At 43.8% G+C, this 13,528-nt stretch overlaps 1 protein-coding gene across 1 annotated transcript; it reads right to left on the bottom strand.

Annotated features, from left to right (window-relative positions):
• Window positions 1-1,375: 1,375 nt before the first annotated feature.
• HSP90B1 (heat shock protein 90 beta family member 1) lies at window positions 1,376-11,301 on the bottom strand. Its single transcript, XM_056482458.1, has 18 exons — window positions 11,129-11,301; window positions 10,570-10,669; window positions 9,843-9,984; window positions 9,634-9,750; window positions 8,932-9,263; window positions 7,891-8,002; window positions 7,088-7,204; window positions 6,380-6,496; window positions 5,536-5,673; window positions 5,368-5,445; window positions 5,219-5,284; window positions 4,716-4,985; window positions 4,259-4,504; window positions 3,836-3,972; window positions 3,374-3,452; window positions 3,122-3,277; window positions 2,486-2,584; window positions 1,376-1,638 (listed from the first exon to the last, which is right to left on the bottom strand). The coding sequence occupies exons 1-18, from the start codon at window positions 11,175-11,177 to the stop codon at window positions 1,609-1,611; spliced, it is 2,385 nt and encodes a 794-aa protein (XP_056338433.1). The 5' UTR covers window positions 11,178-11,301; the 3' UTR covers window positions 1,376-1,608.
• Between the last annotated feature and the right edge of the window lie 2,227 nt (window positions 11,302-13,528).

Below are 13,528 nucleotides of genomic sequence, written 5' to 3'. Positions count from 1 at the left end.
AGATTAAGAATACTGGAGAAGGCCACTCTACACTTCCAATAGTCCCCTTCCCAACCACACAGGCGGTGGGAGCAACCTTTGCTACTCAGAGGTCAAATAGAGAAGTGTGGGTAGTAAGGATACATTTCTGAGTGTATCACTGAAAAGAAGCGATACTTTAGGAGGCTGATTGCTACAGAGCACAAAGTTTCACTGCTAATGTAAGGGAAGGTGCCCCTGCCCTGTTCAGTAACTGGTGTTCAGACACCACTCCAGTGAGCAGAAACCAGGGTGCCTCCCCCCACCCAAACTTAGCTTCCTTTTCTTGACATCTCAAGCTTCAATTCAACTCTCTAAACACTAACAACAACCACACTGATACATGGCATACTTCAGGCAATATAGAAACCCAGTAAATGGAAAGCGAGTTCTTCAGGTTAGTGTTTAGTGCCTCCACCTAATAAGAAAGCTTATTTTACTTCAGACTGCACAAACTTGTAACTTTACAGTTCTGTTAACAAAGAAGAAAAGATTTGTTCTTAAGAATTGCTGTGCAGAAGCACCACTCCTATATCCTTCTTCCACAGGGGAAGGCAAAAACAAAAAAACAAAACAAAAATCCCCCATACCGTCACTGTAAATGCTTTCTACTAAGTCTGTAAAGATGTTTTAAAGTAGAGGCAACTAGTGAGAAAATGTACTGCCTCATCCAACCACTACATAAAGCTAACAATAAATGGAAGTTCAACATGTCTACAACTAACCAGGTTTAGCTACAGTCACATGTGCTTTGCCAGAAGAGAAAAAATTAAGAAACGCATAAAGAAAATGTGAAAAGTTCCATCTTTAAAAAAACCTGTAGAAAACAGAACTGCTGTAGCTACACAAGTCAAAGGCAGGGTTTCCAACTGCCATAGAGGATGATACCAGCTCACAGGCAGTAAGACAGTTCTGGTGGGAGTTGCCCACATACTTGGGTAAAGGAAATGCTTTTTCCCTCCTCATCTGTAAAGCTTCTGCTGCCTATTCTACGGAGTCTCATCACAGATTCCAGCACAAGCCATCAGGGCTTCACTTCCAATGTCATTTTTAAACACACCATCTCTTTCTCAGGCTTGCAGGAGATACCCAACTAAAATGCTTATTTCAATTAGCAACTTCAGTACAGCTCTCAGCTACCAGGTGTATTTGGCTAAGCAGCACAGCAGGTTTGTAAACATAAATCCCAGCCACAGGCAGATGCTACACAAGTAGGTGTGGCTGTGCCAGCAGGGGAGGCCCAAGGATTGCCAAGAAGCAAGCCCACTTCCCAAAGGACCTGAACACCCAGGACCATATCTTCATTTTTTTCTGCCAGCCCACAGGATGAGCTTGGTATGTATACATTTAGAGTTAGTGGTGTTTGGGAACATTTTATTTTGTACATGACAAGATTTTACACCAAGTCAGTTAAATAATACAAATTTACATTCATGAGGAATGTTTTTAGAAAAGTGAACTTAAAAAAAAAACCTCCTTTACCCTTAAAAGCCCATACCATCCCTCAACATTTTACAGTGGAAAAAAAAAAAACAATCTAATTCACATTCCCTCTTAACCCCCCAATACAGGACAGTAGTTGAGTGCAGTTTACAGTTCATCTTTCACATCTGTGGATTCCTGTGAAGACAAAAAGAGAATCAGAATATTGCTTTTTGAAAGTGGAAAAAGGTTACGAGACCTGTCCTGGAACAACAGGAATTTATATTACTGTCATTGCAGGTTATACTGCTGTGCAAACATAACAGTAGTGGCATTAAAATTAAGTAGATAAAATACAATAAATACTGTTTCTCAAATTTATTCTTACCTAATCTGACATTTAACAGTAGGAAATTACATTGCTATATATTTGCACTTGTCACCAGATATCATCTTTCAGGTCTCTTCCAAAAGCAACCCAAGAAAGGAGGCCCAGCTGGGACCTCACAGCAACTTTACAGGTTAATATTATCAAGAAGCTATGGTATTAGAAGAGTTCAGCATATCCATCAAGACAGAATTAAAACTGCAGACATGAGCTAAGTGAAGGCTGACTTCACATGACAGGTGAATTGTTCAGAAGCAATGGTATTGTCTGGACCAGTGTTCCAAACCTGTAGTGTAAGCATTTAAAATGATACTCTTGCTGATTTGTTCATGTTTTTGCCCACAAGCTGTGGAAATACCATGGATAATTATCTTCACTAGAGGATCTGCTGCCATTTTCTTGCCACAGGGCACTGTTACAATCGCTGAAGCTTAATTTAGCTCCAGCTTTTAACATATCTCAGTGTCATATTTTCACATTACTGTTTAATAATAAGTTTGTACTGCACTTTTTTTCTCCTCCAAGAAAAGCCTGGAACACCTGACACTAAAATCTCTTATCATGAAAGGCAAAATGAACAACTTCATTGCCAGGCAGCACCCACAGACAAAGTTGCACATAAATATTGGCAAGAAAGTATTAAACTTGTGACTCTACCTTCTGTGTTTCACTGTCCTCAGCATCAGCATCCACTTCATCTTCATCCTGCTCTGCCTCCTCAGCTGCATCTTCAGGCTCTTCAGGTTCCTCATCCACCTGTACACAAAGGTCACAAGCAATTTGCTTAACTTGCTTAGGTTTTTTAACTAGTTGTGCACTAGCTAAATACAGGCTATGGAAGTATTCACCATCATTTCCTAACATTTGCCACAAGCTACCTGAAGGAAAAAATAAGATCTTTTTAGCATTGATCTATTCCAGCAAAACAGCCAGCAAAAGCTCTTGCACAGCATTATGAACCTGTGTTACTTGTATCCGCTTGGGAATTTCTCCATTTGAGAAACAGTGGCAAAGACCTGTGTGCCTAGTTTACTCCTGTAGAGCCAGTACTTAATTAAGGACAGAAGCATACTAGAAAAGCATAATAAAATAGCAGAACCTCAAGCAACTACAAAAATCAAGAAAGGGACAACATGAGTATTAAGTACAGGTTCATGGCTGGACTTTTGGTGGCCCACTTCAGTGCAGGAAGCTGGATATATTCCATTTTATGCAATTGAATCAAGCAGCTGCACTTTTTAAGATGGAGCAGTAGTTAAGTCAATTATCAGCCCAAGTGGAAGACAAACTAACCTTTGCATCCAGGTCAATGTTTAAACTCAAACGAAGCATCCTTTCTATTCTGTCTCCATATTCCTTAGTGTCTGGCAACATATATCCTGATCTCAGAGTTGCAGTTTCAAACAATACCACTGCAAGATCTGAAACAGTTTTGTCATCTTCATTTTCCTAACATAGAAGAATACAAGAAAATCAAAACAGACCTGTTAAAGCAGGTTGTATGGAGCCAAGTCAGTCAATGTTTCACTACTGTTATTTATTTACCTTGACTCGCCTGAGCATGTCCTTGATCAGTGGATGCCTGGGGTTAATTTCAAATGTCTTCTTTTGGCTGGCATAGTAACTGAGAAGAGAAATTACAGTACTAAGTTTCAAAGTACAGGACCCAATCATATCTTTTTATTTACATACATTGGTTACAGTCACAGTAACAAGTGTAATCCCCCCCTTAAATACTGGTGCAACTAAAATGCACTCAAGCTATTAAGTTCATCCTCTCTTGTCAACAAATGACAGATACCAAATACCAGCAATAAGTCTTGCTCACCAGGCAGTTTTACATATTGGGCTTGAAAATAACAATTCAAGACTATAATGGAGACTAGCTTAATTGTAAATGACCTTACAAACACCCAGGATCATCTGAACTGGGTGGAAGCTTGTTCTGTTGATGGGAGGCCCCATCAACTGCATTTCATATCTGCTTCTACAGAATTGGAGGCTTACTTTGTGGATATATCCTTCCCAGTCTGGTAAGCTTGAGCCTTCATGATTCTTTCCATGTTACCAGACCATCCATACTGACTAGCCACAAGAGCACATGGAGATTGGGTTAAACGTTGAGATAGCACAGCTTTTTCAATCTGTAGAAAAAAAACCCCAAAACACCTTAATGTTAGTTCACAGAGCTAATAACTTATACAGTGAATAAAGTAAATAACTGCATTTCCCTGTCAATACAAGAATTTCTGAAAAATGTCTAAGATGACATTCTAACTCATTATCTTCCTGAATGAAGATGTTATCCGTAAAGGTTTAGACATGAAGACAGAGAAACCACTGTCAAGTCTGTGCTCAAATAATCTGCAAGATACGTTGTATCAAGTATGACGAGTAAAAATAATCACTACATATAACACTGTATTTTACCTTGTCTTTGAGAGCTTTGTCTTTCATCCAGTTTAAGAGGGGTTCAAATTCCTTTTCCAAGGCTTCCCGACTCTCTTTAGACTTTTCACTTTCTTCAAACTTAACTCCTTCTTTTGCTACATTCTGAAACCTCTTGCCATCAAACTCTGGCAAAGCCTGGATACAGTATTCATCTACAGGTTCAGTCAGATAGATCACTTCATAGCCCTTTTTCAGCAGACGCTCAACAAATGGCGAGGACTCAGCCTAGGATGAAAGCATTTAAGACATCAGTTTAACTGCATTGGTATCAGCAGCTACCAAAACCTGTAAAACTATCTGGCAAATATTGGTACCAGAAAAACTGAACTTCAGTAGTAACAAACATTTACAGTAAATGCACAATTAATGGCCTTTATGGTACTAAAGCCACAAGCTATAATACACTGTACTCCTTTCCTCTCTCACTCTTACATACCTCCTTTCTGCTGGCACCAGCCATGAAATAGATTTTGTCTTGCTTCTCTTTCATTCTTTCCACATACTGATCAAGGCTTGTGAGGTTACTTTCATGATGAGAAGACTGGAAGCGCAGAAGTTTAGCGAGTCGGGTACGATTGGAGTGATCCTCAATAACACCAAGCTTCACATTAGTACCAAACTCTTTCCAGAATGTGTCATTGTATTTTTCCTCTGCAATTTTCTTGATCATATCAAGAGTTTTGCGAACAAGTTTCTTTCTGATCACCTAAAAAAAGAAGCAATAACGAGTTACAACAATAAGTATTTGGAATAGCCCCTCAATGCAACCTCACTTCAAAGAGCAGATTTCACATTGTATCACTGAATTGAAGTAGACAAGTAATCTGGAAATCGCAATAACTGAGTTTGCTTTACATTCATTTCAGTCATGGAACAAAATTCATCAAACCTTGCTGCTGTCACGTGCTTACAATGAAAATTTAAAACCAATTAGATTACCTTTAACAACTTATGCTGCTGAAGTGTTTCACGGGACACATTCAACGGAAGATCATCAGAATCCACCTAATTGAGAAAGAAAGTTTAAAGTCTATCTGGCAGTATTTGAAACTAAAAAAGGAATTAAATGCAAGATTTATAATACTTACAACACCCTTAACAAAGTTAAGATACTTGGGCATCATGTCATGGAAATCATCAGTGATGAATACTCTTCGAACGTACAGCTGAATTACAAGAGCAGAGAGCATCCAAGTTACTTTAGGGCTTTTTTTTGCTTTTCCACAAAACCATACCCCCACACTTTTCTGTCCTACCTTAATGAAATCACTTTTCTTGGATCCATATTCATCAAACAGTCCACGTGGAGCAGAATTAGGAACAAACAAGATGGATTTGAAAGTGACTTCCCCTTCAGCAGTGAAGTGGATGTATGCCATTGGGTCATCATGTTCCTGTGAAGAGAGAATGTTTTTAATTGACGTGGAGAAAACACCAGCGAGTCAATACATTTCCAATAATAATGTGAGTTTGCAAGTAAGTGCAATTACTTTACAACTAAACCACCTAGCCATGCTTTGCTAGAGTCTATTATGGAGACAAAAGTTTTAAGTTACAAGATCTTAGTAACTCATATAAAAATAACTTTCCTAAGAAACCTTCCGTGGAGACCTCCCAAGTTTCGCTGGATTTTAACAAGCTAGTCGCTGAACAGTTACCAACAGGACAACAACAAATAGAGAGTATCATCACACCACAGTGAAGATACTCTTGAGTAGCACATTACACTGCATTGATACAAAGACAACACTTCTAGGATACTCTTGTCTCCCTCTTTTTTTTCCACCAGGTGCAACAAACACCACAACCCTCAGACTAAACCCTGTCGACATATAAACGAATCAGTAAGTTCCACATGAGCTGTAACAATACCTCCCATACCTAGACTAATCAACACTTGGGTGACAGTACCTTCTCTCTAGAAAAAAGATTAATTCCAGACAGAGATGTTATGCCTTCCAGGCTCTCTGCAGCTTATCTATTGACAGCAATTAATTCTTCATAAATAGCCCATCCTATAAGCACTCGGTTTTATTTACATAGCAAGAGATACTACAGCAAACCTCTTGATTTGGAATGATCTTGAGGCACAGAGCTTACCTTGGAAAAGGTTTTGTAAAAAGCTTTGTATTCATCTTCTTCAACTTCTTTAGATGGTCTCTGCCAGATTGGTTTTATGTCATTCATGAGCTCCCAATCCCAGACAGTCTTTTCAACCTAGGTAAATAAACACAATAGTGCAAAAGAGACTCATTCTTTACTTCAGGTTAGGCCAATTAAAGGCACTCCAGTGAAGCCAAAACATAAAATGCATGTAAAAATTCCAAATGTGCTCATTCTAATTTACAAAATTACACATTGACCTGGACACTCTCATTTTAAGTATACACATTAGCACAACACATGGGAACAAAACTTTAGTCTACAATGTACTGTGTTCCATGTACATGTAACAAATTCACTAAGCACCAGTATTTCTGTTCCATTGCCACTCTAGAAAAACCTTCCCAGCAGAGTATATTAAACTTAAACTCATCAACAGTGTCATATTACAGAATTCCACTACCATTTCAAGCAGTTCATGCAAGTACTTATAATTAGCTGTGACCACAGCTTCACAAGGCTACTGCCAATCATCTGTCTGACTTCTACCTAGTCTGTTTCATTTACAGTCTTCTCCCCTACCATCTCACTTTAAAAGGATTTGCTTCTTGAAAGCACACACTACTGAAATGCAACTCTGCAAGATTACCTAGGAAAATTGCTATCTGACATGAGTTACAGGACCCCAAGGCTAACAAAGCTTACCTTCTTCGTTTTTGGTTTCTTTTCTTCCTCCTCTTCTTCAACGGCTGCTTCATCATCTGTTTCTTCTTCTTTCTCATTTGCTTCCTCCTCTTCAATGGGTTCTTCAACAGTCTCTGTCTAAAGAGACAACCAAAGGTGGGGATTTCAACACCTTTACTTCCTACCAAGTATGTTCTAGTATTCTCTCAAAGAGCTTAATCTTTCACAGCACTAGCCTGACTTCTGCTATTTGTCTGTTTCAAACTACTCTATGGATAGTATTTTTCAGTTGCTTTTCATTAATGCATATTTTCCTTTGATACACTGGGAGGTCACCACACTCAAATTTAAATCTTTCAATGCTTTGCACATAATGCTCATCAGAGACTTGGTGGATTTTAAGTTGGTGCTACATCAAGAAAACATCACAACAGGCCTAAAATCTAAGACCCTGCCCTGTGGTTTTTTTTTTTTTTGAAGGGTATCTAGCCATAGCTCTACTTGAGAGCTTAACGGAGCTTCCTTCTACCAATGCCAGTGAAAGAAAGATCCTTATTATTAATTAGCAGTGTTTTTCCCTTGGCAAAGTTCTTTGAGTCAAAAAAAAAAAAAAACAAAAACAAGTTCCTTTAAAATTTGTGATTTTAGCAACAGACTGGCACTTTGAGAAAAGACTAATGGCCAAAAGAGTCAGGAACAGAAGAATTGTATAAATTAGACAAGAAGCAGCTCTAGGGCAGGCCTTCAGCCTTCATGAAAGATCTGGCCAGACAGCTGTCATAACCAAAGCTCATACTGGACAACACTCAGTGAAATATATTTACCTTGCTGCTCCACACGTATATGGGGAAGTTTATGAACTGGGAGTATTTCTTCACTAGATTTTTAACAGTGTCCAGCTCAAGGTAATCAGATGCTTCCTCCTTCAAGACAAGGCTAAAGAAAAAAAAACACCAAAAAAACCCCAAACCTTTTAAAATGCTGGACAAGTATTCTGACAGTTTTATAGCAGAATATACATTTCTTATGCCACTGAGATTGACCAACTGAGCCAGAGCATGGTGCCCATGAGTGGTAGTTGATCCACAAATAGGAATATTCACTTAAGAGCTGGAGTTGACAATCCTTGTGGGTCCCAGCTCATAACATCTGTGATTTTTGCTGCAGCCAAAGCAATTCAGATTTATTCAAGTGAGCTTTTTATTAGTTCAGCTCTTAAAAAAATCTCTTAAATACAATCCTTACTCAACTAGCAATTGTTTTCACTGGCTGAGGCAGAACACAATATTCAAAAATTTAAATGAAAACATCAAATCATATGCATACTTATCAGGATCTTGATGTACCCTCGAGAACTTTACTTCAAACTAGAATATCAAGATCAACTTTTTTATACTGAGTGCCTCCTCCAGAAAGACATCCTCTAAACCTAAACCAAATAAATTTACCTGCTCATGAAAGCAATGAAAACAGGACTAGCAAACTACCTCTAGTCTGAAATTTGCATCAGACCAGCCACACTGATATATAAACAGCAGCCAGTTTCCAAATAAAGCTCTACAGCCCCTGCCAGGCCAGAATTGTGTTGAGCAACTGAATGAGCCTGAAGGCAGCTGAACTGTCTGAAATTACTTGCTGACAGTTGTCAAGACATTCATAGTTTTGCTAGCTCATCTAACAAAGCATGAAGTCAATTACTTCATTTCTTTTCAGATGCACTTGGTGTTTTGCATATTTCTATTCAACTGAGCAAAGTTGTATTACAAGAAATAAATCAGTCACAGAACTAAAGTCACTCACATATTCCACCAAGCAAAGTGTACCCACACAACCTTTTTTATTTTAAGACTAAAGAAAATACTTACGTTATGGTTGTGCCGCGTCCTAAGGTGTTCCCTCTTGGGTCATCGATCACAGAGAATTCATTTGAATCCGACTCCCAAATATGCTGAGTATCATTGTTGTGTTTTGATGTGACAATAACTCTGTCTGCCACTAAGAAAGCAGAATAAAAGCCAACACCAAACTGTCCAATTAACTCAGATGTTGACTGGCTATCATCCTGCATTTCAGTCATCTTGTTTAAGAATTCACTTGTACCAGACTTTGCAATGGTACCCAGGTTTTTAACTAACTCCTCCTTTGTCATGCCAATCCCCGTGTCTGTAACATGAAGCATGTTCTTCTCTTTATCACACTGAAAAAAATAATAAAAACAAAAACGCAGTTTGACTTCACTGTGAGTGCCAAAGAAAAGTGTTACATAGCAGCTATTCAAATTCAAACATCCCTGGCTACAATAAACTGAATTTGCAGTAACTACAGAAATGAGGAAGACCTTCCTTCAAAGTAGCCCAATACTTCAGTTGCTCTTTATAATGCCAAAAAGATATTTTTACCATTAGAAGAGGACTACTCTTGGAAAAAGGTAATTGCAAGGGTCCTCATATAATCCTAGTTTGTATTTGCACCAATACTAAGCCAGAACTAGAAATTTAATGATGCAGTATATTTTTACATTCCTCCACCACTTCTTTGAAAGAGAAGTTTGTATTAATCCTTCTTACCTTGATTTTGACCGTAAGCTCCTCATTGCCAGCAAGAGCATTTTCATCAGTCAATGATATCAACCGTATCTTATCTAAAGCATCTGAAGCATTAGAAATAAGTTCTCGCAGGAAAATCTGAAATAGAAACCAGTAGTCAGAAACGCCAGGAGAGAGACAGGCACACTCCTTCCAAAATTCTAACATAATCTGTAGATGAAGGCACTAACCTCTTTATTTTTATATAAAGAATTGATAATGAGCTTCATCATTCTGTTCACTTCTGCTTGAAATGCAAACTTCTCAGATTTTTCTCTGATTTCTTTGATCTGGGATGCATTTAGGCCATCTAGTTGGATAGCTTCTTCCTCTCTGTTAGGACAATGAAAAATGTATCAAGGAGTCTTGTCCACAAACAACATGATTAATTTAATTTTATCACAAAGCAGCAGCAATAACAATCACATGCAGCACAAAATTACATGATCAAGTGAGTCAAGTGCAAGCGTGACCATCCTCAACTACACAACTATAATCCAAAAACTCGATTGAAAATTCATGCTTGCAAGAGAGACTTTTTTGATAAAAAAAAATCAGGGAATAATACATGTAATCTTAAAGGTACTGCAATCCTCAGAATGTGGTGCACCTCACAGGAGGTGAGGCATTTCATGGCATAGAGCTATTTCATCCATAGGCACTAAACTGACACCATTTATGATACGCCTGAGTAAATCCAAATTAACAGTTATTGATATTCGATAAAAACAAGATGAACTTTTCTAAATCCAAGTCCTCAAGCTCGTATTTATTTAGAAGGAAACAGTCTTTTACAGGAATGCTTTGTTTCCCCCAGCTGACTGGATGTCTCCTTTGAATAGAGTTCCCCCCTTACTTCTGAGGTATTACTGGTGCTCAAATTGACCCTTGTAAAACCAGAGCGCCCCAGCTACCAACCTCTGAACAACTTCATCATCCGTTCGAGACCCTTCTCTGCTTTTACCCAAGTCATCTTCCACGGTCCCATCTACGTCCACCTCATCGGCTCTGACCGACACTGGGAAAACAAGGAAAACAGCGCTGAGCCCGATCCCCCACAGTACGCACTGCCCAGCTTCTCCGCTTACCCCTCTCCACATCTCAAGGCTCAGCTCAGCCCCTCGACTCTCTCCCACCCCCTCCCCGGGGAGTCCAGCCCGGCCGAAGCCGCGGGAGATGGGCGAGGGGAGGCCCGCTCCCACCTCCGCCCCCGCCCGTGACGGCGCATGAGCCGCGGGCCCCCTCCCCCCGCCGCCCCGGCCCTGGAGAGGGCCGGGCCCAGGCAGGGCATAGGCCCCGAGCACCGCTTCCCCTCCCCGCGGGCAGACTGAGGGTCCCGCCCGAGACCCCACCTGCCCTCGGCGGCCTCCGTCCCCCTCACCGCAGCACACGGCGGGGGAAGGCGGGTGGGGGGGGCCTGCTGGCCGGGACCCAGACACCCCTCTGCCAGAACCTTCTAGAAACCGCGGGCGCTTACCGGCCAGGAGCAGCACACAGGCCAGAGCGAGCCCCGAGACAGACTTCATGGCGGCCGCAGTGACAAGAGAAGAGCCCCCGGCGCCGCCGCCCCGCGCTCCCGAGCCCGTCCCGCGCCGCTGCCGATCCCGTTGGAGCGGCCGCGGCCCTCCCCCTCCGGCTTATCAACCCCCGGGTGGGGGGGGCCGCGCCACTCCGCCCAATAGGTGCGCACCACGCCAAACACGGAGCCAATGGAGAGCCTGGGAAGGCGGGGTCTGCAGCTGTCGCCGCCAATCGTGACTTTCCATGTGCGGTTTCCTGCGGTCGGAGCGTGGCCGGCGCCGATTGGCGGGCGGAGCAGCGCTCGGCCAATGGCGTGCACGGGGGGCGTGGCCAGCGCGGCCCCGCGCGGCGCCGCAATGAATGATCCGCGGTGTTTAACGGCGGGACCACGTGGGGCGCGGCCGCGGGAGCGGCAGGGACCATCTCCGCACGGAACACGGGCTCCGACCGCTTCCGGGGGCACGCGGGATGCTCATCGGGGAGACGGGGCGCTATGGCAACGGGCACTTCCGGTCGCGGCGGCACCCCGGGTACCGAGAGGAGCGACAAGTCATGACTAGGGCCATAATCAGCTGGGCCGAGCGGCGGGAGCAGCGCCAGGCCTGAGCCGCCGTAGCCGCCGGCAGGGACAGGGCGGCGCTGGCGAGTCCCGCTGTACCCTCACCGAGTGGGGGCCGTTCTCGTTTTCCCGCGTTGCATGCCGGGAACTGTAGTTCTCGCTGTCGGTGCCCCGTGGCCCCCCTGCCATGACTGAGGCCTTCCCGCAGGTGTTCGGGGTGTCACGGCCCCGCTGTTGTCCTTGTGCTCCTGGCCTTGGCTCTCCGCTCCTCTCTGCGCGTCTAGTGCCTCACACCGCCATGAGAGAAACCGGCTGCCTTCTGCCGAGCCTCTCTGGGGACTCTCGGTCCGGAGAAGAGAAAATCTAGCCGCGTGGTTGGCAGCTCTCCCTCTTCTCCTGGTTTCCAGCGCTCATCACGGCGACCATTCTCCCGGGAGCTCGTTAGCGCTCCTTAGCCTACCCTGCGGGCCCTGGTTTATCCACCCGCGGCCCTCCCTTCCCCCGAGGTGTAGCGGCTCCAGCGGCTGCCTCAGGTGTGAGGGGACACGGGACCTACCGCCACAGTGCCACTGCCGGGCAGTGTCAGTGTGAGGGGACACGGGATCTACCGCCACAGTGCCGCTCTGCCGGGCAGGGTGGGTGTGAGGGGACACGGGACCTACCGCCACAGTGCCACTGCCGGGCAGTGTCAGTGTGAGGGGACACGGGATCTACCGCCACAGTGCCGCTCGGGCAGGGTGTGCGGGTGTGAGGGGACACGGGACCTACCGCCACAGTGCCACTGCCGGGCAGTGTCAGTGTGAGGGGACACGGGACCTGCCGCCACAGTGCCGCTCTGCCGGGCAGTGTCAGTGTGAGGGGACACGGGACCTGCCGCCACAGTGCCGCTCTGCCGGGCAGTGTCAGTGTGAGGGGACACGGGACCTGCCGCCGCAGTGCCACTGCCGGGCAGGGTGGGTGTGAGGGGACACGGGATCTGCCGCCACAGTGTCACTGCTGGGCAGGGTGGGTGTGAGGGGACACGGGACCTGCCGCCACAGTGCCGCTCTGCCGGGCAGTGTCAGTGTGAGGGGACACGGGACCTGCCGCCGCAGTGCCACTGCCGGGCAGGGTGGGTGTGAGGGAGGGCAGCTGCTATCTGTGGCACTCCGAAAGGAACCTTCCCCCTTTTCCAGTGTCACTGGCAGGGGCTGCAGCCTGGGACGTGAAATGCAGCCCGTGCAACTTCTGCAGTGCACCGCTGTTAACAGCCCATGTCAGTAAGCTACTTGAAATGACTTACAGCCTTCCTCACCATCCTGAAAAAGTCTGCCCAGGCTTTCATATGCCTGTCACCTGTTTCATCTTACATGTTTAACACTAGACTGGGGAAAAAAACCCCACCAAATTAAAAAAAAAACAAACCCAAACAAACCCAAACTTGCAAGCAATGATTTAATGAACTTTGTACTTGGAAAGTATTTGAAAGAGATTGATCGGTGATGTTCAATGCAAAAGAGAAAAGCCCTCACTATGTTTACAATTTCACAAACACAGAGCTTGGTCTATCTGTAGCTGAAAGTCTTCACAAAACTAAGTTTATCATCTTTAGTTATATAATGGCCCAGATAGATTTTTTTTTTTAAACTTTAAAAACTTAGTGTTGTACCTTTCTGTCCTCCTGATAATTCATGTTTATGGAACTGAAAAGAGCCTTTGTATTGAAGTAAAAAATGGCTATCTTTGGGTTCTTCTAAATGAAGTGTTGTGCTTTTAACCCCACCTGGCAACAAAGCTCTGTGCAGCTGCTTCCTCACT

The sequence above is a fragment of the Oenanthe melanoleuca genome, chromosome 1A (genome assembly GCF_029582105.1).
Source record: "Oenanthe melanoleuca isolate GR-GAL-2019-014 chromosome 1A, OMel1.0, whole genome shotgun sequence".
Taxonomy (NCBI): Eukaryota; Metazoa; Chordata; class Aves; order Passeriformes; family Muscicapidae; genus Oenanthe; species Oenanthe melanoleuca.
This window is presented reverse-complemented; position numbering and strand designations above follow the sequence as displayed.